Source organism: Dermacentor albipictus, chromosome 10 (assembly GCF_038994185.2).
Source record: "Dermacentor albipictus isolate Rhodes 1998 colony chromosome 10, USDA_Dalb.pri_finalv2, whole genome shotgun sequence".
NCBI lineage: Eukaryota > Metazoa > Arthropoda > Arachnida > Ixodida > Ixodidae > Dermacentor > Dermacentor albipictus.
Window position 1 is genome coordinate 29,067,540 of NC_091830.1, and position 26,228 is coordinate 29,093,767.

Here is a 26,228-nt window from a genome sequence, read left to right on the forward strand (position 1 = left end):
TGACCAGAATTCTAAGAGCTCGGACTTATACCATATTGATCCATTTATTGAATTCAAATTTTCATTGTCATTAGATAGAACTATGGAAACCCTTATTCATCGATTAAGGCTAGGCACTGCCTACACAAAGCATTTCTTACACAGAATTGGCCGTGCGGAAACCCCCGAATGTGATTGTGGATTTGTAGACGAAGATATATATCACCTCCTTCTAGATTGCCCCCATCACGACACACCAAGAAGCCGACTTAAATCAGCGCTAATTAAATTAGACCGCAGACCTTTCAGTTTAAGGAAAATTTTGGGCCCTTGGCCAACAACGGCCTTGCAGAAGAGCGCTTTAAAAGCACTAAAGAGTTTTCTTGAAGACAGCGGCATTGCTGGAAGTTATTAGCACTTTCATTGTTCTCTTCATTTCATTGTCACTGTGTATATCCATCTGTTTGTGAATTATATTATGTTGACTGTTCTGTTGTGACTGTATGTGATAATGCATTTACACGATGTATTTACCACCCGCTGACTAGATAATGTGTTATTAGGCGGCAATATCTTTTGTACTTTTGAGACTTTCATCTACATAAGTGTGGAGACATATACATTGTATATTGTATGTACCATGTGTTCCTTACGTCATAGTGTTCCTGTGGAAACGCTGCGTGATAACTGTATGTGATAATGCATTTACACGATGTATGTACCACCCGCTGACTAGACAATGTGTTATTAGGCGGCAATATCTTTTGTACTTTTGAGACTTTCATCTACATAAGTGTGGAGACATATACATTGTATATTGTATGTACCATGTGTTCCTTACGTCATAGTGTTCCTGTGGAAACGCTGCGTGATAAGTCCTGGTGCTTGGGTGAACAGACTATTTGATATGTAACCTTGAACCCTGTACGATGTGTGACGGAACCACTCAAGAGATGAGGAGTAGCCGGCGCCTTAAATTGTGCGCCAACATCTCCTTATATCATATCAATAAAAAAAAAACGCGCTAGTGTAAACGAACGAATATTCAAACGTTAATTTTTCATTATGTCAAAATTAGCTTACAACCACGGGAAGACATGACTGCAGCATATGCGCATCTGAAACCAGCTACGATAGAGCGTGCACTAATGAGAAATTGAAATTGGTTGCCGAAGTTTCACTACTGAACGAGGGCGATGTCACTATTTTGATTTTCAGCTCCTGTGGCGGTCGCATTACCCTAATGCCGGCCGATATTGGATCTTGCCGTTGAGTGCGGGAGTTGGCCGACGTTGAGGGGGATTTTTGAGACGAAACTGAAGCTTTATTTACATTATTTACAGTAATAATACAAAGAAATGAAGAGTCAAAGTTATCGATGGCCGACAGCAAATTGAACTCTGCGGCCCGTGGCAAATAGAACGACAAAATGAATGAATGAAGGAATGAATGTCTCTTCACCCTGTCTCCCGCTTTTAACCCCTTCGGTCTCTCGGGGTCACGTCATTTTCGGCCAATCGTCGAGCCCGCTCAGGTGTCGTCATTTTCCTCCAATGGTAGGCGCCCGTACAAGTGCCGTCACATTCGGCAGATGGGCTCACTCTAAGGGCTCCACTGTCGGACGGGTGACTTACCACCGGCATTGCCTTGGTGTTGCCTTCCCGCCTCAACGCGCTCAACTAGAGGAGACGGGTTGTTTTCGAACGACCTTTCAAAGCTGCAAAACAGCTTTGCTTGTGTCAAAGATCAACTCCCTGGAACCGTGCCAGGCTCCCATTGCACTTTCGGGAAGAGTTAAGCAGGGGTGGAGACACTAGCTCGACGTGTGGCACCTCAGACGGGCGTCGCCAACTTGTCTGACAGGTCCGGGAACGGGGTAGACTAGGGTGCATCGAGGCACCCTAGGGTAGACGCGCTCGGCGCGCCCTTATTGGAATGCGACGGTGATTGGATGTGGTCCGGGAACTCGAGTGATGCCAGGGAAAGGGTCCGTATCCAACATCGACCTTATGGGATAACGTCGTGCGCTGGAATACATAACAGTGTACCTACACTAACCTCTGAACTTCATGTATGTAGCGCAAATATTCGGTGGTCAGAATATTGTTACGGAAGGACGAAATGAGAAAGAGGTTCACGCGTTGTACGCAGTTTTCCTGGGCCACGTTCTGCTTCGGACGTGCGCTGCTTCGAAGGCCTGTGTTCTTACTTGCTCCGTTTCGTCAAAAACTTCACCGGCGTTGCTCGGCCTTTGACACATCTTCTAAAGAACACGTCATTCTCATGGGGCCCCGAGCAGGCTCACGCGTTTGCTGCTCTCATCGGGTTTCTGACCACCCTTTCCATATTTGCCCACTTTGATCCATCTGCACCGACCGCAGTCCACACTGACGCACGTGGCCATGGCAGCGGTGCTGTTCTCGCCCAACAACAGAACTGTACCGAGTGCGTGATAGCGTACGCCAGCCGCCTGCTGTCACCTGCCGAGAGAAATTACTCTATTACCGAGCGGGAATGCTTGGGTTTAGTTTGGGCTGCGGTCAAGTTGCGGCCATATTTGTACGGTCGCGCGTTTTCAGTCGTCACAGAGCATCACGCACTCTGCTGGCTGTCGTGCCTTCGGGACCCGACTGGACGGCTTGGTCGCGGGGCTTTGCGGCTCCAGGAATTTTCATTTAGTGTCCATTACTAGAGTTGACGCCTCCCCAAGGACGCTGACTGCCTCTCTCGTCACACCGTGGATCCTGCCGATCCTGTTGCGCATGATCCGGTGACCTGCGTGATGGCTTTGACTGACATGACCGACATACGCGCTGAACAACACCGGTGACGCATCCTTACTGTCCACCATCGCCGAAGATCAATCTGGCCGCACCAATGGCACGTGCCGCATGTTCGTGCTGCATGACGGCATCTTCTAGCTCCGCACTACCAACCCTGACGGTCCGGAGTTGTTCCTTGTCCTTCCTCGTCATCTGCGATACTCGCAACATCCCCGTAACAATATCTCGCGTTGGGGGAAAAGAGGGAGGAGGGGATGGCATGCATTTACCTACATTGTTGTATCACGCACTCTTTACTAACAATAATGTACCTTTAGACGCTTCACACAAGCAGCAACAAACTATAGGAGCAGCAGGAACTGACATTTTCTTTTTTTTTTTCGGAACACGCTGAGATTTGTCAGCGCTTTTCCTGCTACCGATTTTGCCGGCTCCATGAACTCATCCGAAGATAACTGCAATCTTGTACCGGCCGATATTTAAGCATGTTCAAAACGTATTCAAGAACAAAATTTATTTTACATCGAACTTGACGCAGCATTCGTAAAATTGTCGAATGAGCCCAAATTTGTAAACTTTACGAGAAATTCGGGGAGTTGCTAGGTGTGTCGCAGGAAATAAACTAATGGTTATTCTATTCTCACTCCATGTCGCTGTCTTTTCCTTATTATCGCTCATATCGGCTGAGAGTTATACAACCCGCTATGGTGACTTAGCGTGGCTATAGTGTTGTGCTGCTAAGCATGACACGCGCCAAGAGATATTTCATCCAGGTCACTGCCTCTCCCTAATTATCGCCAATGTCGAATAAGAGCTATATCACCCGTCATTGATATAGCGGCTATGGTTGGCTGATAAGAACGGCTAATAGCCACGCGTGGTCTCGGGTCAGACTTCGGTCGCGGCGGGCGCATTTCGACGGGGACGAAATGCAAGAATTGCCCGTGGGTCGTGCATTTGGTGCACGGTAAAGATCCGCAGGTGGTCGGAATTTCCGGCCTCCTCCAGTGCTGTGTGCGTCGTAATCATATTGTAGATCCGGCGCGTGGAACAGCAGAATTTAAAGAACTACACCAGGTCAGTTTTGCCGCGTGGTTTGCCGCAGGGTAACCTATATAGTCAACGGGATTTCTCTTAAGCCGTTCGTTGGTTTGCTTTGCCAGTTACCCTGTTGCAGCACGTCCGCGTTTTGCAGCTTCAATACCGATGTCGCGGAGCCTTTTACTTGAGATTCTTTAGCGCGCATGAAAACGGCCCTCAACGGCATTCCCGAGTAGTTGCGTATCCAAGTGCGCCCCTTCGAGCGTGCGCATCGCGACAATCTTGCGCACGGCCCAGTAAAAGTGCGTTGCGCAAACATCACCTGAAAAGTTCAAGCTAAACATATCTAAGGAGGCAGGAAACGCCAATAAAAGGTTCTTTTACCCAATTCAGTGCAATGACATGGCACGCCGTTTCAGGCAACCTTTCACTTCCGCGATGAAAAAAAAAAGTTTAGCTTTTCTTGTCTCAGCCATGTTATTGCAGCTTTATGGGCAGCCACTTGGCATCAAGAGAGGGAAGACTAAACAATGTGACTTGCAGCCAACACTCTAAGAACAGTTTACACCCTTTGGCGTGCCCCTTCTGCCACACAACGATAATCGTCATCTGCCTTGATTCGTTTCCTTTCTTTAACGCTGCGAGCCCGGAACTTTCCAGTAACGAACGGCACGCGCGTTATCAGAACGGGCACTCCAAAGGGTGTAAAGTGTTCTATGCTGATAACGCGCGTGCCGTTCGTTACTGGAAAGTTCCGGGCTCGCACTGTTAAAGAAAGGAAACGCATCAAGGCAGATGACGATTATGGTTGTGTGGCAGAAGGGGCACGTCAAAGGGTGTAAACTGTTCTTAGAGTGAACGGTCGATTCAGTTCACCTACAAACAACTAAACACAGCATTCGCGTATCCACAGCATGTGTGTGCCGGCTGGCGCTTGGAAGCCCTATGCCGCTGACGAACCACGTGATCGGCGAGAGCAACTGGGAGCGCAGGCGGTGCGGGGAAAAGGAATGCGATACTCTGAAACTTGATTTATTTAGTGGCTAATATTTTCGAACTTTCGCAAGTAATATTTCGTGAGCAATATTTCGTAACTAATACGTTATATTTTCAAGTTATTATTGCAATGTTTCCATCATGCGCTAATCGAATTTAAAACATTTCACTGTGCACCTGGGCAAATGCAGCCATACGAGTTTCTTGTAGTGTTAACTCTCGTTCGAAGCACTATACGCAAAGCGTTGTGTTCTCAGTCAGATATGGAGACACGCTGGCGCGCTTTTTCTGCACGACCACACGTGACGTCAGAATCGGGATTTCATCCTCTTAAGGATCCGTTTTGCATTTATGAAATCAATTTAGGATGCCGCAAAATGACGACATGCTATGAGACGTTAACTTGATGTTAAAGAAGTGTTCCGAAATGGGGCAAAGTTGACTTCTTAATTCACCTATAAACCGTCTCCAAACCGTTCAAGGTGACACCCTCTCTCCAGCTGAGAACAGGCATTAGCGCCTGCAAAGCGTCGCCTCCAAGATCGCCGCCGCATGCCTTTATGCCGCGTGCGATTTGGCTTGCGAAATATATGTGCGGGTGCCTCATTCACCATTTTTTTCTGCAACTAAGTGATCTCTGGCATAAAACTGACGCGGTGAGGCTTCTAGAGAGATAGCACAACATTTTGCATTAGATGTTATCATTACATTGAACTTCTCTTTTAAGCGCATCCTATGTCCCGCATTTTAGGAGCAGTCATGTTATCCTTAAAGAATCGACTGTCGGCGAGGACCATCAACGCCGTGCTCCTGGCGATGTGCCTGTGCCTCGGCTTGATCGTCATGACCGGGTTCTCGTGCCGCAGCTTCCGGTACGAGGTGCGGATCTCCGGCAGGCAGGATTCGCCTCTGATAGCCTTCGGGCTGTTGGGCGTCTCGTCGCACAGCGAGTGAGTGGACAATGCTAATCGACAGCTGTCCTCGGCCAAAGAGGTTTCATTCGTTTTTTAATATGTTAACATTGTGAGTGTTAAAAAGAAAAAGAGTGTATGCGTAGTGTCGGAAGCCACGCACGGCGTCGATGTTGATATATATATATATATATATATATATATATATATATATATATATATATATATATATATATATATATATATATATATATATATATATATATGCAGTGAAATCATAAGAAGCCAACAAACAATTACACGAAAGAAGCATAAGGGAAACTACTTGTAGTTTCTAATTTAATAAATAACTTATAAATAAATGGAAAGGAAAGTGCATGAAGAATGAACTGACCGGCAGATGGGATACGAATTAACGTCTTCGCATTACGCGTGCGATGCTCCTACTAAATGAGCAGAGAGCAATGAGAGGATCGGCAGAGACAGCCTTGTCATTGTGTGTGAGTCAGTGTTTGTAGTTTGATCATTATTTCCGGAGCAATCTTGCATACATGGTGTAAGAGAAAACTACGCATTCCCTTCCTCCTCTCTCCCACTGCATAAGAAGTGCAAACTTGTGCGAAATGGCCAAGGAGTAGTGAAAATAAGTGTAGCAGCCATTAATATAAAGGCGAATTTTTAAATAGAAAGGAAATATCTTATGACACATAGTGCAATTCCATAGCGTCAGATAGATTAGCTGATGGTTTACGTTACTTTCGAGACACATGGTAGTGTTATGGTGGCTAATAAACAAGTTTTCACTGACTAACTTTTTGATCACACATTTTAAATCAAACCTCTAGATAGCCCATTAACAGCGGAGTGAGAATAGTCACGTACGTCTAGCAGAAATTATGTGCTCGGCCTTAGTGATTACAAATACGTCCTCGAAAGCTGTGACGAAATGTGTAAATGCTCGAGTTAACACTTACAAAAAGTGTATTTTTTTTGTAGAGTGTTGTTCAATCGGAACTGGAACGGGTGCGAAAGTGGCGGGAACCTATATCGATGACCATGATGCCCGTGACGTCATCGCGGCGCCACGGGCACTGGGGGTCTTGGCGCGAAACCCGAAATATGTTGTACCGTCATTTCCTGTGGCAATAGCCAGTATGTTTCGCCGCAGAAACCCAGCAACCATAGAAGGATTATTTTGAGTGCATAGACGGTCTTACGTCATCATCTTAATCGGTGGATACGGTCTTTTTATGGAGTTGCCTCTACGTTTCAGTTCGACGGAAGCGCCCCCTGCCCTGAGAATCCAGGGAAACCCATCCTCCGCAGGCGCGAAGACTTTCGACCCTACAATGTTGATTGGTGAGAATGGTTTACGCTTCTCGAGACCTGGTTCGTTTCGACGTGTGGCTTCGTTCTAATTATGCACTACGCGTTCGAAAGCTGCTCAGGCAGCGTACGTTCGTCGATTATCCGTCGATTTGATTGAAAACATCTTTATTTGCTGGATATTCGTAGAACTCGTGGGTGGGCCGCCTAGTCCGGTAGTCCACTGGTTATTGCTGCTGCGCTGGCCCTCCCCACCAGCCAGTGCTGACGGTCAGGATCATCGCTGAGCAGAATAGCCTCCCCCTGCTCTTCTGAGGGGTTTGGAATGGGGTTCACTATGAGATTAAAGTGGCATGCTCACATTCGTCTAGTAACGGCGGTTTTGTCCTGCTTGTAAAAGCGTTTGACGTAAGTGCTGATTTCGACAATTTCAGTTCTTTGTATAAAGGATGGTATATTGCGTAGACGCTTACCGCAATACCAGACGGTGTACGCTGTGGAGGACCGATCAGCAGAGCTAGTAGCGGTATCTTCTGACACTGTATTCGAATGGCGCACGCGAGTTAAATATTTGTGAACTGTGCTACGCGCGCCTTCTTCTTAGCCGATTTCTAAGACGTAACGGAGATATTGTGACGTTAGGTGATGTGTGCTCGCCTGGTGAGGGCGGGGGAAGGGGGGGGGGGGAAATGGGATGTTAACTTTGTCTGCCTGGCCTTTTTATCCTTAGTGCTGAGCATGTGTGTCTTTCTTTCTCCCTCTGCGGCTTTGCACTGGTTGCGCTCAAGAATGTAAAAGAAAAACTGGTGCAATGGAAGCCGCCCATACCGACCTATGAGCTCGGGTGAAGCCGGCGGCGGCCATCTTGCGGGGGGCAAGAAGTGGCTGGCCAAGGGTTTGGAAGCGCTGTTCGCCGACTTTTCCAGCGGTTTTTACTTGCTTAACGGATTTTTAGGTTGTATTGCAACGCCGTGGGCTATGAGGCGAGCCATATTGTAAGTCTCCGGATCACAGTTATTTGAGTACTGGGGAATTTTTCCATTTTATCGGCATGTGATTATGCAGTCCCACAAAGTATAAAAAATTATTCTTTGCCTCCTTTAATGCAGCGTAGAAATTGATAAATCATGAAAGCTGTCATAACAAAAAGCAATTAAAAACTGAAAATGTAGCGTGAGAAGTAGCAGCACATACAAGAAACATAATTATTCATTATCTTCATTATCAGCAGGTCTAGCCGTGACTTTAGCATCCTCGTTGTATGGATGGTCTCAGAATTTTGGTGATGGCCGTTTCCTTTCAGCCTGAGATATATATATTTTTTAAACTCTAGAGCAAGGCAATGCTAATATGCAACCTTATTTATATGAGATGGATAATGCTGACATATCAACTGCTTGACGTCAACTTTCCTAGAAACAACCGAGCGTGCTAGCAGATTTTGGGATCCGAACAGCATCGAGCATGGCAAGATATGAAGACCCGAAAAACGCATTCTGCGGTGACTGAAGTGCTTCTGCACCCCCCCCCCCTCCGCCCCCCCCCCCCCCCCCCCCACTACCCGCGATATGGTGACGCGGCGGCTTCATTTGACGGGCCGCTCCCTTCACTGCGGCAATGTTTCTTTTACCTCCTTGGCTGCGCTACACTGAAAAACCTTCAAGCTGACACACCAACGAGGGCAACTTGCAACACTAATCGATTTTATATGCAGTCCTTAATTAGATGGATGATTGTTCGATTGGTTACGTTCACATATATTCATTTAGTAAAGCTGTGAACGGGCTTGGTTGGTGGACGTTCACCACTATAAGGTTTATTACTAGTTGGTGGATGTTCACTACGATAAGGTATTACTAAGCTCAATACAATCATGAGCGCATATTTATGGCTGCCATAGCGCGACTGAACAAGAGGACTAAATACATGGGCGAGAACAGGGACGTTGTGCAAGGAAGCGTACTGCTTGTAATCTTCATTTCTGTTGCCGCAGCCATGCATGTAAGCTTAAAGCACCAAATGTTCGTCTTTCCTTAAAGCCTAATAGACGCGCGTCGTCTCTACGGACACAGACATTATGCTCACGTTAAGGTATAGTCTCAGCGAAATCATCAGCTTTGACCTATTTTTACACATATCGTTTCTTAAAGAGAAGAGCCTGGCAATGCGAGAACACTGTCAGCTTGTTGTAGGAGACCAGTGCCGCTAGGTGCTTCAAACATCGCTGTGCCTTCGGCGTAAGGCGACATATCGTTTTTATATGTCACTTGTCAGTTACCTGCTTTAAACAACTCGAGTTTTATGTTAACCTGCATACACATTACCACTCACGACAGTCTGGTCGGCTGGCAGGCGCCATCTGGCACGCTGACTTCAAGCAAAGCGCAAAAATATATAAAACAACCACCTATATATTACATCCTGGTGTTAAGTCGTTGGAATCGGCGTAAATGCATGTCTAAGCGGTGTTAAAGTGTGTTCAAAAAAACACTACAGCAACGCTTCCTCCCAACAGGCAAGGATGATGTCCACGTCGAGCGACTGGCCAGGTTGGAAGCCACGATTGCTGGGATGCGTGACTTTTTGGTGCGTCACATGTCGGAGTCCTCCGGCAGTGGGAACGCCAGCCGAGCAGCTGCGACCCTCGTCAAGGCACGCGAATACCTCAGGTGCGCTTGGGTGCGGGCGTTTTGCACATGAACAGTGACGTGCGTGCTCGCGATTATTGCGTGCTCGATTCACCAGGTGAAATTTGCACCAGGTCAACTTTGCACCTGGTCAACTTTGCACCTGGTCAACTTTGCACCAGGCCAAATTTGCACCAGGTCAAATTTGCACCAGGTCAAATTTGCACCAGGCCAAATTTGCACCAGGCCAAATTTGCACCAGGTCAAATTTGCACCAGGTCAAATTTGCACCAGGTCAACTTTGCACCAGGTCAACTCTGCACCGGGTGAACTTTGCACGGGGTGAACTTTGCACCTGTCGAACTTTCCACCAGATGAACTTTGCCTCAAGTTGAACTTGTAGTTGTCAGAGACTTGTCAGTTTATGGTTTCGGCAAATGAGCAAATTTCTCCCCCTGGCCGGAGGTGCCACGGGGAGCCGAAAGCCGGGTAAATGGGGGGGGGGGGGAGGTGGCTTACGGTATATCAATCTGGGACATCAGCAGGGTGCGTTAAAAGCCATGTTACGTTTCGCCTACGACGCGCGGTAAAGCCAGCGCGGATGCAACGTACGCCGGAGCTTCGTTCCAAGCGGCGGACATTTTGGCCCGTTCGGAGCGGCCGCGAGCGCGCCCCGCCGAGCGCGTCCCGGCATGTTCAGTGCCACGTGTCTTTGTGTGTGCGTGTGTGTGTGTGTGCCCACGCTTGTCAAAGCGCGGCAGCCGGGGAGAGGAGCTCCCCCAGTGTGAAGCGAGGAGGTCTGACCGGCGCCGGCCCGTCTGATGCGTCACCTCCTTGTTCCAACGTGTCTCTCAGTCCGTCCGTCGCTGCCGTCACGTGGTGTCATCTCGTGACCTTCCCTCTTGCTCTCAACTCCGAGAGTATAAGAGCAGCTGCCCCCGGACGCCAAGAGAGAGGCTCCGATTTCTGCTGTTGAGTAACGTGCTCTCCCGTCTCTCTACTTCGGTCGACCTGACCGCCCGCTCTTTGCGATGCTAGAATAAACAAGTTGTTCTGTTAGCAGTCGCCTCATGCTTTGCTGGGACCTTCGGATGCTTCCAGTGTGCCCCAGGCCGCCAGGCCTACGCTACCCTTGGGGCTTGCGACCCATATGCAATAACGGGCGTCAGCACTGAGGTTCCAACAGCCGGTGCCATCGGTGCGGATCAAACAGCCACTATAAGACATCTAGCGTCATCTACAGATCTCGCAAAGTAATGCCCCACGATCTCTTTGCTACGTCTAAAGTTCAAACGACGTGAATGAAGTGCATGTATCCCACAAAAGCTGTGTGCTCTACGCAAGCATTTTAAAAGAATGCGTGCCCTTCTCCAACAAAATAAGTACACGACGGTATCTTATATAGTTGGACCTAATGCGTCTGCGGGTCGGCACGCATGTGTTCCGGTCAAATTCGTCTACAAACAAAGCTGCACATTGCTCGATTTCTGCAATTATGAGTGTTATCCGGGATATAGTCACATTTCGTCGTATTGGTAGCTTCTGTGATCGGGGCATTTTGATGCATTTATGGACGCCGTAGCAGTCCACTAGTTTAATTAAAGCGTGCAGGATGGCGATTATGACATGACCTCATCACCGAGCTGAATATGATAATACCCAGGATGGAACCCTATGTGTCCATTAATTCACCACATTAAAAAAATATACTAACATGAATTTTGCGTCTTTTTATTTTTATAGGTCAAGTGAAGGCACTTCGCCTCAATATCCCGGAAACTTTGCTGGCAGGCCTGAGAGGGCTCCATGTAATTTGTGAAAACAGATTTTCTATGCGTCGGTTTCGTTTTCGTCTTGCACTTCTCTCACCTACAAAATCGAGCCAGTGACGCTTTCTTCTACATACGCCGCCGCACATGCTATAGCATCTCCATGTACAACGGCTCAAGCCCCATTATGATTGGCTTACCTCGCTGTCTCCTCAAGTTTCCAGAATGGCTACTCTTCGCACAGGGCTCTTGCAAAGAAAAAAGGAATGGCAGAACAAGTTTTAGTAGTTTCGCCTACGGTGGACGTCTAGTAGGCATTCTACCTGGGAGCCAGCGCAGCGAATTGGCAAATCTTAGTTCTCCGGTGCGCTTTCGCCCATACACATATTTACAATGTGCATAAATATATGTGGAGGAGGCTCCCGTCATGGAGAAAGCGGTTAAGCTGATTATTTGAACCTGTGTACTCGTTTGATTCGTCGCAAAGAAAATTTACGAGGAACAAGCTCCGTGGTTGAATATCCAATAATGCGTTTAGCATGCTTTGGGAGGGGGGTACTTGTGGCGCCATTTGGCACTATACGCGTAACGTTTCGGTCGCCAGCATGCCTTGCCCGGAAGCGGGAGCCAACTTGTAGTATGAGTGTAACTTCCGCAAGGAGCATTTGGTAAGAAGCGGTACTGCCGTGAGGCTTTCACCGCAGTGTGTTAGACTACGTTACCTTCGCGATCAGTCCATGGAAATGGTTTGACCGTCACGCGTAACCGCAGTTAGTTCCGAAGGAATCCTGGATGCACAAAAAAAATTGCAGTTTCGGCATAAAGGCGCAGCACCGTTAGAAAATAGAGGTACGAAGTAAGGAAGTATTCTGTTGAATTGGATTTTCAAGCTGCTGAACGTTTCTCTCGCCGCTCATTTGACATGCAGCACCCTTGTGGTGTTAATATCTTTTTATTATTGCCACTTCTTCTTGCAGGGTTATGGAGGCAGATGTAGCAGTTATCAAAAAGACAGACCAAGCTGTCGACAGAAGTGTGGAAAAAATGCGCAAGCTACGGAACTTCGTCCGGAAAGAAATTGAACGGCTTCAGGTAAGGCAAGTTATCTGGTGCTTGTTCTACTTGTCCTTGGCACTCCTGTGAAGACCTATCAGATAACCCAAATATATAATCTCCTTGACCACGAAGAAATGCAAACAAATGTTATGGATCCAGGACTAAGTACTTCTCTGGAAGTTGTGTGAGGTGCCAGCAGATTAGGAAAGGTTGTGTATTCTTAAAACTTCTTTAAAAGAGGAGTATGAAATAGGTTAATAAAACACAGCTAACAAGCAATAGTTGCTAAAATTCTAAAGCATTTTTTTAATTGTTAAACTAGACACAAGATTTGCACCAACGTGCAACAATGCACACTCCACGAAGATTTAAACACATTGGAGACACTTCGTTCATGGGATTTCAAAATCATGTCGCAATATCCGTGCAGTATTTCGGAGACAGATAGGACATCCACGACTATCGGGTATCCAATATATTACAAACGACGTCCATGGGAAAAAGCAGCTGGACCTTTTTCAGCCTACAGATGAATGATTGTCAGCCCAAAGGCTTGGTATTCCACATTTACTCGCGACGAATCATGCTTTCTTATATGTCCGAAAAATAAGTGGGCGCTAATATATCTGATGCGTATGTAGATCTTCTACTATGCGTATTTTTTCGGCGTAGGTTACTCTGAGAACTTCAGTTAGACCAGTGTGGTCAATGAGCCTTGCCGTAACAAGTCGAATATCATGGAATACATTGCATTTACATGTGCTGGCCTACAAATGCTGGTTATGTAGCTCAACTTGATGCGCGGGCGTTATTTCCGTTTTATCTGTCAGCGTCTTCTGCGAACGTAATACAAGTTACAGCAAAAAAGCTGAGCGAACAGTCCTGACATTGGCGTGCAAAGTTTCCAGCCTGTCGTCATGACATCCTTCACTGACATGCAAAGAACGCCTGATGGACAAATTCAGCTCACCTCAGGAATATTCTCCACTTAACAGTGGTGCGTCCCTAAAGAATATCTACTGGAAGCCTTTCCAGACACTGGGTAATGCGTCTGGAGAACGCTGTCATGCCTTGAGCTCGTATGATTGACAGGCGGCACACTGCAGCAGGTGAAACAACTTCGTTGAAGCCAGTTGTAAAATTTAGAAGGCAAAGTAGGAAAAAGCAGGACACATAACCTTGTCTCTCCACTGGTCCACAACTGGGGAGCACTACGTCCACAATGGAAGGCGATGTGAACTATGTGAGCCTGTGTCCTGTGTGCCTTCTGTCGTGCGTTTCTCTGCGCTAAAAACAATTAACATGCAATACTAACTAGCCGACCAATCCGTTTTGTTGAGCTCGGTTTTGTTACGTTCGGCATGGCAGAATGTTTTTTTTCTCCTAGAAAGCAGGTTGCTCGGGCACAGTGGAGTAAGCATACTGAAACCGATATACCTAAAGAAACTGTCCAACTGCGTATAACATTGCACCAGCTATGGTGTCATACCGCCGCATCTTGTGTGAAACTGCAATTCTTTATCTGCCTTACAGAATCCCGGTGACTGCGAGTCAGCGCCCAAACTGCACTGCCTCCTGGACAACCCGTGGGGCTTTGCAGCTGGTGTCCATGACGTGCTGTGGTGCTTTGTGGCAGCCCTGCAAATGGGGCGCACATTGATTCTCAACAGTACGTCGTGGCACTATGCGCCTGGTGAGACAGGCTGGTCAGAGGTGTTCCAGCCCGTTGCGGGCCGGTCCTGTAATGGCGCTGGCACTGAGAACATGATCGTCACTGGCTACCCGGGATATGATTCCAGTGAGTGATGTCATCGTCTGCTGTGTCATCAATGACCGTAATTTCAGTTACGTGTACTTTAGGGTATGTGTGTGTGTGTGTGTGTGTGTGTGTGTGTGTGTGTGTGTGTGTGTGTGTGTGTGTGTGTGTGTGTGTGTGTGTGTGTGTGTGTGTGTGTGTGTGTGTGTGTGTGTGTGTGTGCACATGTGTGCGGGCTTGCTAACTCTTGCTTTTGCCGTATATTTAGATCTATACTGTAACGGCTGCAGAAATTCGAGAAATGACTGTTAATTGAGTTGCGAAGATGCGAAGTATTTTGCCGAGGAGCTATTTCATGAGTGTGTTCGGTTTCTGTGAAAGTTGTACTAGTTACCTACATCAAACTGATGTTGTGCTCAAGGAGGTTATAAGAGAACCGTATGTTGACACTTCTTATATGTGCAACTCTCCTTACTTGGAGAATTTCATTGGCGTGCTTTTGGGAACCACTTATAATTTCGGCATGAGGAAATGCCGCTCAGCTTTCTCACATGTAGAAGGCTTTTTATTTAACTTCCGAGCAAGCATTCTACACTCTCGGACAGGTCTCTGTGGCAATGAGGGGAAAGCTGCGGGGGCGGAGTTTCAGAACATTTCTCACCGGGCCACGCAGTCCGCCAGCGTTTGACAGTGCTTTTGGTATCTCGGAACAGACGCTGAATCGACGCGCTTCCACGTGCGACGGTTTTGCGTTTTCCCAGACGCGGAAGGGAAAAGGCGCAAAATAAGTAAACTTTTACCTTCAGTGGCTTGTTTTGTCCTTTTTAACGCGACAGCGTTAAGGAGCTCGTGTCGCAGAAAAGCCGGTGTCGTCGGTGTCGTCGTCGGCGGCGTTGGCCGTGAGCGATAAATCCCAGCAGGCACTTCATGAATAAAAAGCAACTTGCAAGATGGGCTGGGTGGGAATCGAACCAGGGTCTCCGGAGTGTGAGACCGAGACGCTACCACTGAGCCACGAGTTGGATGCTTCAAAGCGGTACAAGAGAGCCTCTAGTGAATGCGGCGTTGCCTTAGAAACGAGCTGTTTCTAAGGCTCAGGCGTGCGTCGCTTGCTCAGGCGCACATTTCGTTGCCGCGCCGAACGGTGCGTTGCTTGACGCTCACCGCGTCCGATGCGGGGCGCGTAGTCGCTGCGCCGCAGCCCATTGTCTTTTAAAACTGCTGCTAATACGGTTTGTTTTCTCTTCCCGAGCTAAACCTAACATGGGATGAAAACGTGGGACTCTTTTCAGAAGCGCTCTATTGTGCGCGCCTTGCCTCCGTAGCTTTCCCTTCATTGCCACAGAAAGGTAGGCGCAAGTGTGGCTGTCCTAAATTAATTCTCAATGACAAGAAGGAGAACCGAGGATCCCGGTTTTCGCCAGTCGCGGCCACATGAAGTCGACAGATAAGAAGCCAAGGGATGCATGGAGGAAGTTATTTGTAATTTTTAATTTAAGCGTAGAATGATAAGCTAAAGAGAAATGAAAGATGAGGAAAAAACAACTTGCTGCCTGTCGGAGGTGAACCCACTAGATCCGCATTACCCTCTGAATCTCTGCGACGTTTTGAAATTGCTTTCTCTGTAGGCCTATTTTGTCGCTTGGCAATTTTTCATTCCCAGGCGTTCGCCGCCGTGGTTGTTTAGTGGCTATGGTGTTGGGATGCTGAGCACCAGGTCGCGGGATTGAATCCCGGCCATGTCGGCCGAATTTCGATGGGGGCGAAAGGCGAAAACACCCGTGTACTTAGATTTACGTGCACGTTAAAGAACCGCAGGTGGTCCAAATTTCTGCAGTCCTCCACTACGGCTTGCCTTATGATCACATCGTGGTTTTGACACGTAAAACCCCATAATTTCAATAATTTTTTGGTCACTTTCAGGTGTTGAGGAGCGTAGCAAAATTCTTGACCTGCCCGCGTCTATAGTGAAAGACTTGGTGGCGAACCATGGGGATCCTTATGCCTGGTGGTATGGCCAGGTCACGGCCTACATTCTCCGGCTACAGAATTCGTCACGACAGCTAATGGAAGACTTCAAGAAGAAGAACGGCTATGAGCATCCTATTGTAGCGTGAGTTCTTGGTGCATACTTATAATAATTGCCTTAACACACTACGTGTGCCATAAGACCCATCAGTAGTCTCCTAAACGTGGTGCCTCGAATTCGGTAGCAAATGCACTGCCCAAGTGTTAAACTTGCCAGTTTAGTCTGCAGCAAATTAAACTGCAGTTGAAACAAATTGTCAATGGCCAAGTCTATGGCTTCGACAACATACAGCATATGTTATATGAAAACGAATGACATACAACATATGGCTTGGACAACACGTGAATGATAGTTTGCTCAACTAAGCTTTGGTAGGCTGGAAAGCCTGGTAGCCTGGTGACCTGGAAAACATCATTAAACATATATAACATTGATCATCAAGTAGCAAAAGAAAGAAGCTTGCTGCAGCATATTCCTTGCTGATTAGCTGTGTTATTGAATTGACTTCCGGTTTCTGGCTACATCTAGCAGGGAACAAATGCAGAAAAGCTGAAAGAAAAAATTACCCTTGGTGGGGGCGTAGCTGCTGTGGTGTTGCGCTGCTAAGCCCGATAGCGCGGGATCAAATGGAATGGCAGCATTTCGATGGGAGCGAAATGTAAAATCCTGCGTGTACCGTACATTTGGCGCACGTTAACGAGCTACAGAAAGAATAATGATGGGTGTAACGTTAAGGGATAAGAAAAGAGCAGATTGGGTGAGGCAACAAACGCGAGTAAACGACATCTAAGTTGAAATCAAGAAAAAGAAATGGGCATGGGCCGGACATGTAATGAGGAGGGAAGATAACCGATGGTCACTAAGGGTTACGAACTGGATTCCAAGGGAAGGGAAGCGTAGCAGGGGTCGGCAGAAAGTTAGATGGGCGGATTACATTAAGACGTTTGCAACGACAACATGGCCACAATTAGTACATGACCGGGGTAGTTGGAGAAGTATGGGAGAGGCCTTTGGCCTGTAGTGGGCGTAACTAGGCTGATGATGATGATGATGATGATGATGATGATGATGATGATGAAAGGGCCCCTCACCAGGCCACATACCAAATTTCGGTTATACGCTGGAACATCTTGTGTGCCTTCTAGGAAGCGTTGTGCCGCAAGAATTTTTCACATTGGTTTGGTAACAGCCGAGATAGAAATATTTCAGTGCCGCGAACACATGATTTCAGGAGGCGAGGGCCACTACCAGGAGAGACATTCTCTCCACTTGCCCCGTCCAGCCTCCGCAAGCGAAGTTCCTTCCCTGCATTCTCCCATAGGGGAGCTCGACGATCATGTGACGCATACGTCACGGGCCCCGCCTCCATTTTCTTCCCCTGGCTTTCTTGCTGCGCGGTGCACTTAAGCTGACGGCGTCGCGTGCGAACTGCAGCGCTTGTCTCGTTTCGCGCAGCACACGACTTTGGGTGCTGTGCACGAGAACACTTGACTAGCGGTATAAGTCAATGCTAAGCGAATACTGAGGCACACGCAAGCAGTTCATAGAACATGATCGCGTGCTAGAACACCGTAGGAAACGACATGCTTTCGTCGTCTGCGCGCGCGACTGCACGACATGGGAACAAGCAGACAAAACGGAAGTACATCTATCTTGCTGCGGTGCGAAGCAAAACAAGAACACGCAGACATTCGGTGTGTGCGTTTTATTATTTATCTGAACTGTATGTTGTCTATTGAAGTAAAGGACTACAGAAATAACAGTTGTTGCCCATTATCGAAATCACGTGTCACTGCGAGCGATATCACAGGAGTGCAATGTACGTAGGTGCACTTGTGCGGTATACGTCGGCTCTCCGGCTGGGAGCGCGGCACCGGCGAGGAGAAAGGCAAATGGTGTTCGATTTGAAATTTCAGCTCTTTCCGTGATGCGTAGCAATGTAATACTTAGCAGGCACGATCGTTGGCCCGCGTTGTATGCATGGCACTTGTCAGTCCAAAATGGCCAGACCTGCTGAGGGGCCGTTAAAGGAACCCCATGGGGTCGAGATTAATCCGGAATCTCCACACTACGACGTGACTCATAACCATATCGTAGTTTCGGCGCGCGAAACCCCGGAATTTAATTTCAAGGGCAGAAATTGACAGTTTCACACAAATGCGAGGCATGGAAAGCGATGAGAAGGTTTGGTTTTGCGCTGACTGCTTCTGAGAACGCTGGGATGATGTGGAACGTCTCCAGTCACGTTGTACGCGTCGTACCTCGATGATACCGAGAGGACACCATTGGTGTTATTCAGTGGTCAAAGAGGGCTAAATACAGTTAACTCGGCACGCACTGTCAGTTCCGCTCTGGCCAGTGGATGCGCCACAGCGTGGTGTGCAGACAGCTGCTTAGCACGAGCACCAACACGTAGGCGCACAACGCTCGTTTCCGCAGCGGAAGCCAGAGGGCGTCCCTTGCGCGATTGAACCGATTGAGCGGCGAGCACTGGTGCGTGCACTATAGTCTGTAACAACCTAAGGATAAGAACTAGCTCCATTTAAAAAGCGCCGTGCACCTGGCTTTCACCTTTGAAAAAGTCGCAGTTTCGCCCGAAAGGTGAAGCATCTATTGCGAGAGCAAACTTGTAGACAGCAATACGAACTAAAGACAGTATAGTTTTATCGGCCGTATTAGCTTGTAAACATTCGCTTACTAACCAGATTAACAAGCGTGGTGTTCACGCACGCATGTTCACACGTGAACGCATATCACTTGATGACCGCGCACACTCTCTGTCAAAACGCTGGAGTGAGAAAGCGCGGCAGCCGCAGCGAGCGAATTCACCTTCGTGCTGCCTATCGCTTCAACGCAAACTAAACGGGGAGATCAGAGCGCACATGAATCGATTAGCCCTTGGTGCACTTAGGCTGTGCACTCATGGCAGATAGCTTTGAAGGTAGGGCCCGGGTGGCGGTGGCATGCGCAGTCGCCGCCGGAGTGGAAGTCCCCTCCCTTCTTTCCCTCCGCCCTGGTGCCTTGCGTGCGACGGAAGCCGACGTACTGCCGCCCCACTTTCTTCTCTTGGGCGCGCAAGATTGAGCCACCATTGTCGGTTCACGCTCGCACACTTTCATTCGCACATAGGCATACGGCGCGCTGCGACGATGTTATCGCCCTGGAACTTTACGCGAGACATCACGGCGATGGTGACACCGATGGCGATGGCAGAAATGCACGTGGAGTGTCCATATAACTGCTATCGCAATAAGATAACCGAGCCAGCAGGGATCTGCTCGCAGCTTAGTGACTTCGCGTTGGTAATGTAAAGGCTAGGCTGAGTGCAATAATTCCAAAATATATGATTGAAAATCTCAGTAATTTGAAACGGATCTGAAATGTGCTGTTGGCCCGGCACGGTTCTAACACATTTGAAAACCGTTCAAATCCAACAAAACCTTCATACTTGCTTATGCTAGCACGTTTCTAAATGCTCAGACACGAAACACTTAAACATGCTTAAACACTTAAACTTAAACATTTAAAACACTTAAACTTAAACATGATCTCGTAGACGGGTAGCTGCATGGGAGAAAGTGTGATTGGGTAGGCGGGTGGATGGCTGGGTGTGTGGATAAATTAATGGTCCGAATGAATTCATGGATAGATGAATGCATGTGTTCATTCATTAATCCATGTCTTAATTTATTCATGCCTGCATTAACAACAGAAGGATGTACACAGCGTGCTTGCATGGCTGATTGGTAGATTTTGTCGTGACCGCTTTACAGATGTGCGCAATAAGAATACCTGTAATGATCTTGCTTTGTTTCTGCCTTGCAGGATGCATATTCGGCGCACAGACAAGCAGCGCGAAGCTGCATACCATGACGTGGCCGAGTATATGCAGCATGCCGAAGAGTTCTACAGTGCCCTTGCGCTCAAGGGAGTGGCTCCCAAGAAGCGTGTATTCATCGCTACTGATGACCCTACAGTCATTAGTGCAATAAAATCAAAGTAAGACAACATTTATAATTGCGGCAGTGGTCAAAAATGGCAGTTTTCCACTTGGTATTTCGGTGTATGAAGCAGTAGCGCTTGTGTGCTCGTCTTTCATCCACGCGTGAAATTTGTACTGGTCATTTCGGTGTCTCAGGTATGTGAATATGGTGCATGGTACGTTAACACAGCGACTTGAGGAGATTACTTTTACATGTCAAACTCCTCAGAGTGATTTACATTATTTCAAGGTGTCGTAACAAAAGATAAACAAGCTGTTAAAGGAACTGATACAATGTAGAGTTATGAGACTAACGGTGTTCACTTATGAGTTCTGTCTCGCTACTAGGATAATTTCTGTGTAGTAATTATCCAGCCAATGAGATAACTATAAGCCATATTTAATTTATTAAAGAATGTTATAACTTCTTATGAAAGATGTCATTAACTTCTAAAACGTCTCATTCGGTTGGTTTCATTGTGCCATTTCATGTGTAAACATTTTTTTCTGTGGTTTACTCGTACGATGTGAAATACGAAAGGCATGACGTGATTATGCGTCAGGGTGCTTTGACATCACTTGCAAAAAAAAAGTGATTTGAAGCATTTAAATCTGCTCATTGCCTGACTCGGCGTCCACCACGAAGTGACATTTGCCATTGGTGTTGGCTTCCGCTAGTCGTGGGCAGCGTGACCTGCATGACGATCGCAGGCTGGGCAGTAAACGAAGACAGCTTCTTCAGTACCAGCCAATGTTTCTTCTCACAGCGACCATGAATTTCAAAGTTGGGGTTCCTGCATGCGGTAGCAAGCTCTTTTCATGATTGTTGCTTATCACACACAAGGAACACCTGAAGGAGTCGTGTCCTCTCTTTCGTTGCTGCATTTAGCGGTGCAATCACCTTCAAGAAGCCCCGCCTAAAAATTTGTGTGCGATGAACGCACTTGTCAATCTAATACTTCCAGAACCTAGGAGTACTGAAATAAGCAAGTAGCCAAGTTATTAGCACACAAAAATCATGCCAGTGGGGCAAGAGCACTGATGACCAAATAACGTGGGCCTCATAACCTTGGATTTCGTTCTGGTTTTCTTAACAGTGGAGTCTACATTGACAGACTGAGCGTATCGGTAAAAAAATATGTCATTTATTTTGCAACGTAGTGCACTGTTTATCCGTGACTTAATATATTCTACAAAATACTGGTGAAATAATACAGTCTACCAGCCATAACGGCTTTCAAGGACTACTGACTAGATATTTTTGCACTGTCCAGTTTCTTGCAATAACTGAAATTTGTTGATCTAAACCCTTGAACGAAGAGTGGCAGGCCTGAGAGCGCCCATAGACAACTTAAACTTTTCTAAAGCTAGTAGCGGTATCGTTTCCGAGGAGGTGACTGTCCTGCGCCGTCAGACGCAGAAGATAATTACGTGGGAGCCGGACATCGCAAGCGTTTGTGACTCGTGTTGGCTCGCTTGATTGTCTGTTGTACTGCTACTTGGCGCTACATGGATTGCAGCACAGTAGACTACCGAGCAAACAAAAATGTCCCCCGAGTGCCGAAACATCGCAGTGTCCTCCCACGTGACCACTTTCTGCGTAATGGCTTCGCGACACTGCCATTTCCTGGGAAATGAAGTAGCTAGGAACCTACCGTATTGCATCGGTTAGGGACTCTGAGGATTGCCTGTATTTTTTTCTGCGGTTAAGAGGTCATGGATTTTCCTTGTACTCGGGAATCGAAGAGTTAGAAAGAGTGTGTCGGTAATACTTTAAATCTATTTGAACAAGTCATAAGTTACGGTACTAGATACCACAAAAGCGGCAGAAATGTAGAAGTAATCTTCATTGATCTGCAGAACGGTGGCATTGTTGTCATATGGACTTGTCTGAAGTATTTCAGTAAAAAAAATGTCTCGATGTAGTAGTAGAAGCTACTAACTGGTGACATCAATGCTTGAATATTTTAGTCCCATTCGGGATGAACTCGACATCTGTTTATAATGCCTCTTGATGTGTAGATTGTCGAAGTTTTTTCAAATTTCGTGTATATGCTATCATATGTTAACTCACTATTGGAAAAAGGTAATAAAATAATGACGTTTCAGACATTATCCAGTGACCACAAGGAAGCTACAATTTCAAAAACACGTCATCAATTCAAAATGGAGCTTATGACCCATATTCTTTTATGTACAGGGATATAAACTAACTGAAACCCTTTTTGTAAGCCATCTGTTTTTTGGTGTTGGTGAGATTACCTCATCTGGAACAAAACACTATTTGCACATTCCTACTTTCAACAATGCAGGTTTCCAAGCTACCTGGTTATCTCGAATCAGCGTTCTGCAGATGAGGCCTTCAACTTGAAATCTCGAACGAAAAGCTCGGCCCTGAGTGGGATGCTCATCGACATTCACCTGCTCGCTGAGTCGGACTACCTAGTGTGCGGCTTCTCTTCTGGGGTGAGATAACGGGCTTGCTTTTTCTGCTGGCGACTGATTTACACAAATACGTTACCTTTCTCGGTAAACTCGATGGTATCCGGTAGCTTTTAATTGAGGTGAACTGGTAGGGGTCCTTCACAAACCGCTTTGTTCAGGTTTTCTCCCGATATGCTTGTGCAGCTTCGGCCGCTTATTGCAGTGTATTGGCAGTGCAGTGATCCTAGGCGACACAAAGTGTCCCATGGACGTGCTGAAAAGATCCGCATGTTCCATATTCAAACGACATCCGGGTGATCTTCCACAAACATCCCAGCCTGCAAAGTGCAAAAAAAAACGCGTAATCACGGACATGATTCGAATGGGTAATCGGAATTCCAAACGTTTTCGGCGACGTGACGTACCAGATGCCTGCGGTGTCTTTTTTTTTGCCATTACAACAGCATACTTCCCAGTTGCCATGTAACGCCAGATGGCCTCCGATTGAGTTCTGTACGTCCGAAGTCGAGCAGGCACCTATATTAAGTGCCCTCAAGAAAACAATGCAAGAAAGCATCATTTTAAGCGTGGCAAGTTACTAAGGCAATGTTGCTCCCACTTTCTCCACAACCGTGATCGAGTGCGGTGTTCTTTGGCTAATAAGAGTATAGTCTTGGTAAGACGTTTGTTTTAACCCCTTCAGATACAAATTGCTCCTGTGCATAAAAAAATTGTTTCTTCTCTCCCGTCCTGCCCCGAAGGAAAACTGGCGGATACGTTTTCATTTAAGTTTATTCTCTTTTTCACAATTGATCATCGGAATCTTGTAAAGTGCACAGCTGCAGATAAGATTAGGAAATTTTAATGCTTCACTGATGTTTGTTAATTTTACCATCTGAGCACTTCAGGCGAGAACTCTCTGAAGAAATGCAAATTTTGTGATATTGAACTGTTTCATGTCTAGCGCCTGTAGAAAGCACCTATCAAGCAACTCGAAGACTACGCCTGATTGCAAGACTACGCCAACACCTGAAAACTGATGTTGATTGTCCGTGTAAGCGAATAGCCTGACGGAATGAACAAACGAGCAAGTGAGCGAGCGAGTGAGCTGCTGTGCCTCCCTCGCCCTCCCCTTTTTCGCCGCGCATACTTGCTGCTCGTTTGCCTAAGAGCACGCACACCTTCTGTCGGCTCCTTCCCTTGCCTTTCTAGAGTTCCTTTGTGACAGCAGTGGGTAGCGAACGCGTCGGCTTCATTCTCTCCTCGGTGTGTCGAAATCACCGTCATCAGCGTTCGACAGAACGTTCACCTACATTGGCAGTGTAGACTCCGTGGGCGAGAATCCGCTGCGGAATTTCGTCCGCCACATAAACCGTGATGGGCTGGCCACAGCTGGCCGGTCACCGTGACCTGCGGTGAACGAGCGAGCGCACGGACGAGTGACAACCTCACCTCCGGTTCCTTCCCGCTACCCGCTTGCCAACGGGCGCGTGCGCTTTCCTTCGCCAGGTTTAGTCGTCTTCCCTCGCCCAAGTCCGGCTTGCTACCTACCGCGAAAACGGGCTGAAAGAGCCAAGGAAAGCTATTCGCTTTAAAACAATGACACTAGTGAACCTGACTACATACTCACACCTAGAACAAGCACTTAGGCATACAAATTTGAACTCATTTTAATGAAGTACTATGCGCAAGTGCACTTTCAGCTCATGCCCAATGACAAGTCTCAGATTAAAAATTGCAAAGTACACTAGATTTACGCGAACTACCCTAAATAATATTTTCATTAGTGCTTTTTCTTTTTCTCAGGTGCTGTGCGTACTGTCGTGCGCGCCTCTCCTGAAGGGGTTAAATGGAGCTTCGCAGGGACATCAAATCATGCAAGCAAAAAGACACTTAATCATAGTGATATGACCAACCAGCGCATATGTTTTCGTGTTTTACCAGTCACTTATAGTGTCTGACCTTCGCCTTTATCACAATTTTCTCTCCTATGGTGTTACAAGCATCCTTCTTCGTTCATGCAGTTCTGCCGTGTCGCCTACGAGCTGATGCAAGCCCGGTATGCCGAAGCCGGCGCTGACGCAACAGGAAAGGCTGTGTCGGTGGATGTTGAGTACTTCTACGCCTACGTGCCCTTCCCTCCTCGTCGAACGTTGTACCACAATGAGCGTGTGTTCGGCAACGAGCTGCAGTGGAGGGCTCCAGGTGCCCTAGTGGAGCGATCCGATGCGAAGGCATCACTGAGGGAGGCACGCGAGAAGATGTATGCGGACGGTTTCAACACGGGCCGTCTTGTAGGCTCCAAACTAGATGGCAACAAGATGGTATTCCCACGTTTCAAGACGGTGCGAACATATTCCGTTGCTCCCTACGCGTCTTTAAACCAGACCCGACGGTAGTCCTGTATGTACAAATGTGAATGGGTGGTGTGCAGAGTGATCACAACATCAACATGGCCCTTCTCCTACGAGACTGGGCTGCCTTAGGTTGGCTTTCTCTGTTCAGCGCTAGGCCTAGCTGCCATGACTCAATATGAGGATGTGCTCCGCCGTGTGCCTTGGTGCTTGCATTAACACCGGGGAAGAGCTTAAGGCCGATGTTTTGGAGTAAAGTGTCCTACAAGGTGGACGTAGCTTTACTCCTGGTAGTGGGGACAAGAACATGCTGTTATTGTGGATTCTGCAGTATGTTGGCAATGAATGTATAGTTTTGGTGCCTAAAGATGCTGCCTAAGAGTTATTGCTCACTGGTCGTACTTTCAGTGATACCTGAGAGGAGCTTGACACTGGAATCATAGTGTGAAGCGTTTTGCAACACTACACAGATGTCTCTCACGAGGAGATGCCTGCGAGTACCGGCTTTGCGATGCCACGAGTGTTGATGCATAATACCAGTTTCACCGTGAAATGATGTTCGCTTAGCTGCGAAGGGGCACTGTGGGAATAGCACGTGTTGATTGCGGACCACAAGCGTGCAATGTGATACGTTGGGTTATTGAGGAGCTGGTTGTTTTAGCATAAGCACGCTTTGTCTTATTGAAGCCTTTTAGAGTGTGATTGCGGTGAGTGGATGGGCCAGTAAGATTTTATGGAGACCATGGGTGTTAGTTTATGCGATGTATACACTGCTGTATATAGTACCGCTACATTGGGTGGGAGAACTTATTTTCACCTGTGTGAGTGCTGGTTGTAGAATTTTGGAAATATATGCAATTTGCAACAGCTGGTATGAATGGGAACGCCTGATTTGCTTTGCGAGCCATTGAATTTTCTTTATTTATTTTATATGAAAGAAAGAAGCAATTACTAAAAGCTGCTTATTTAGTAGCTTGACGTGGTGATTACCCATCAATGCGAAAGGAACCGACCGTTTACAAGGAATACGTACAAGCAGAATTTTTTTATTTATGTTTATGGGTTTTTGATACATTTAAAAGGAAGATACAGTATTCAAAGGTGCGCAGCACCTAATGAGGGCCCCTGTACCTGTAATATCACATAGCAAGGCGTGTCATATACATATACCTAAATATATACAATTTTCGCTTAC

General features: G+C 47.1%; 1 protein-coding gene across 3 annotated transcripts in view; it reads left to right on the forward strand.

Annotated features, from left to right (window-relative positions):
- Positions 1–25,911, forward strand: part of LOC139050690 (alpha-(1,6)-fucosyltransferase-like) — a 41,431-nt gene extending 15,520 nt beyond the window's left edge. For 2 of the 3 annotated variants that reach the window (XM_070527299.1, XM_070527300.1), the window contains exons 2-10: positions 5,551–5,749; positions 6,984–7,069; positions 9,552–9,705; positions 12,410–12,524; positions 14,022–14,286; positions 16,168–16,357; positions 20,099–20,272; positions 22,568–22,721; positions 24,704–25,911. In XM_070527299.1, the coding sequence (XP_070383400.1) occupies positions 5,559–5,749; positions 6,984–7,069; positions 9,552–9,705; positions 12,410–12,524; positions 14,022–14,286; positions 16,168–16,357; positions 20,099–20,272; positions 22,568–22,721; positions 24,704–25,078 (1,704 nt within the window). In that variant the 5' untranslated portion in view covers positions 5,551–5,558 and the 3' untranslated portion in view covers positions 25,079–25,911. The remainder of the gene's footprint in view (positions 1–5,550; positions 5,750–6,983; positions 7,070–9,551; positions 9,706–12,409; positions 12,525–14,021; positions 14,287–16,167; positions 16,358–20,098; positions 20,273–22,567; positions 22,722–24,703) is intronic. The other variant, XM_070527301.1, reaches the window with a different exon arrangement.
- Positions 25,912–26,228: the final 317 nt, after the last annotated feature.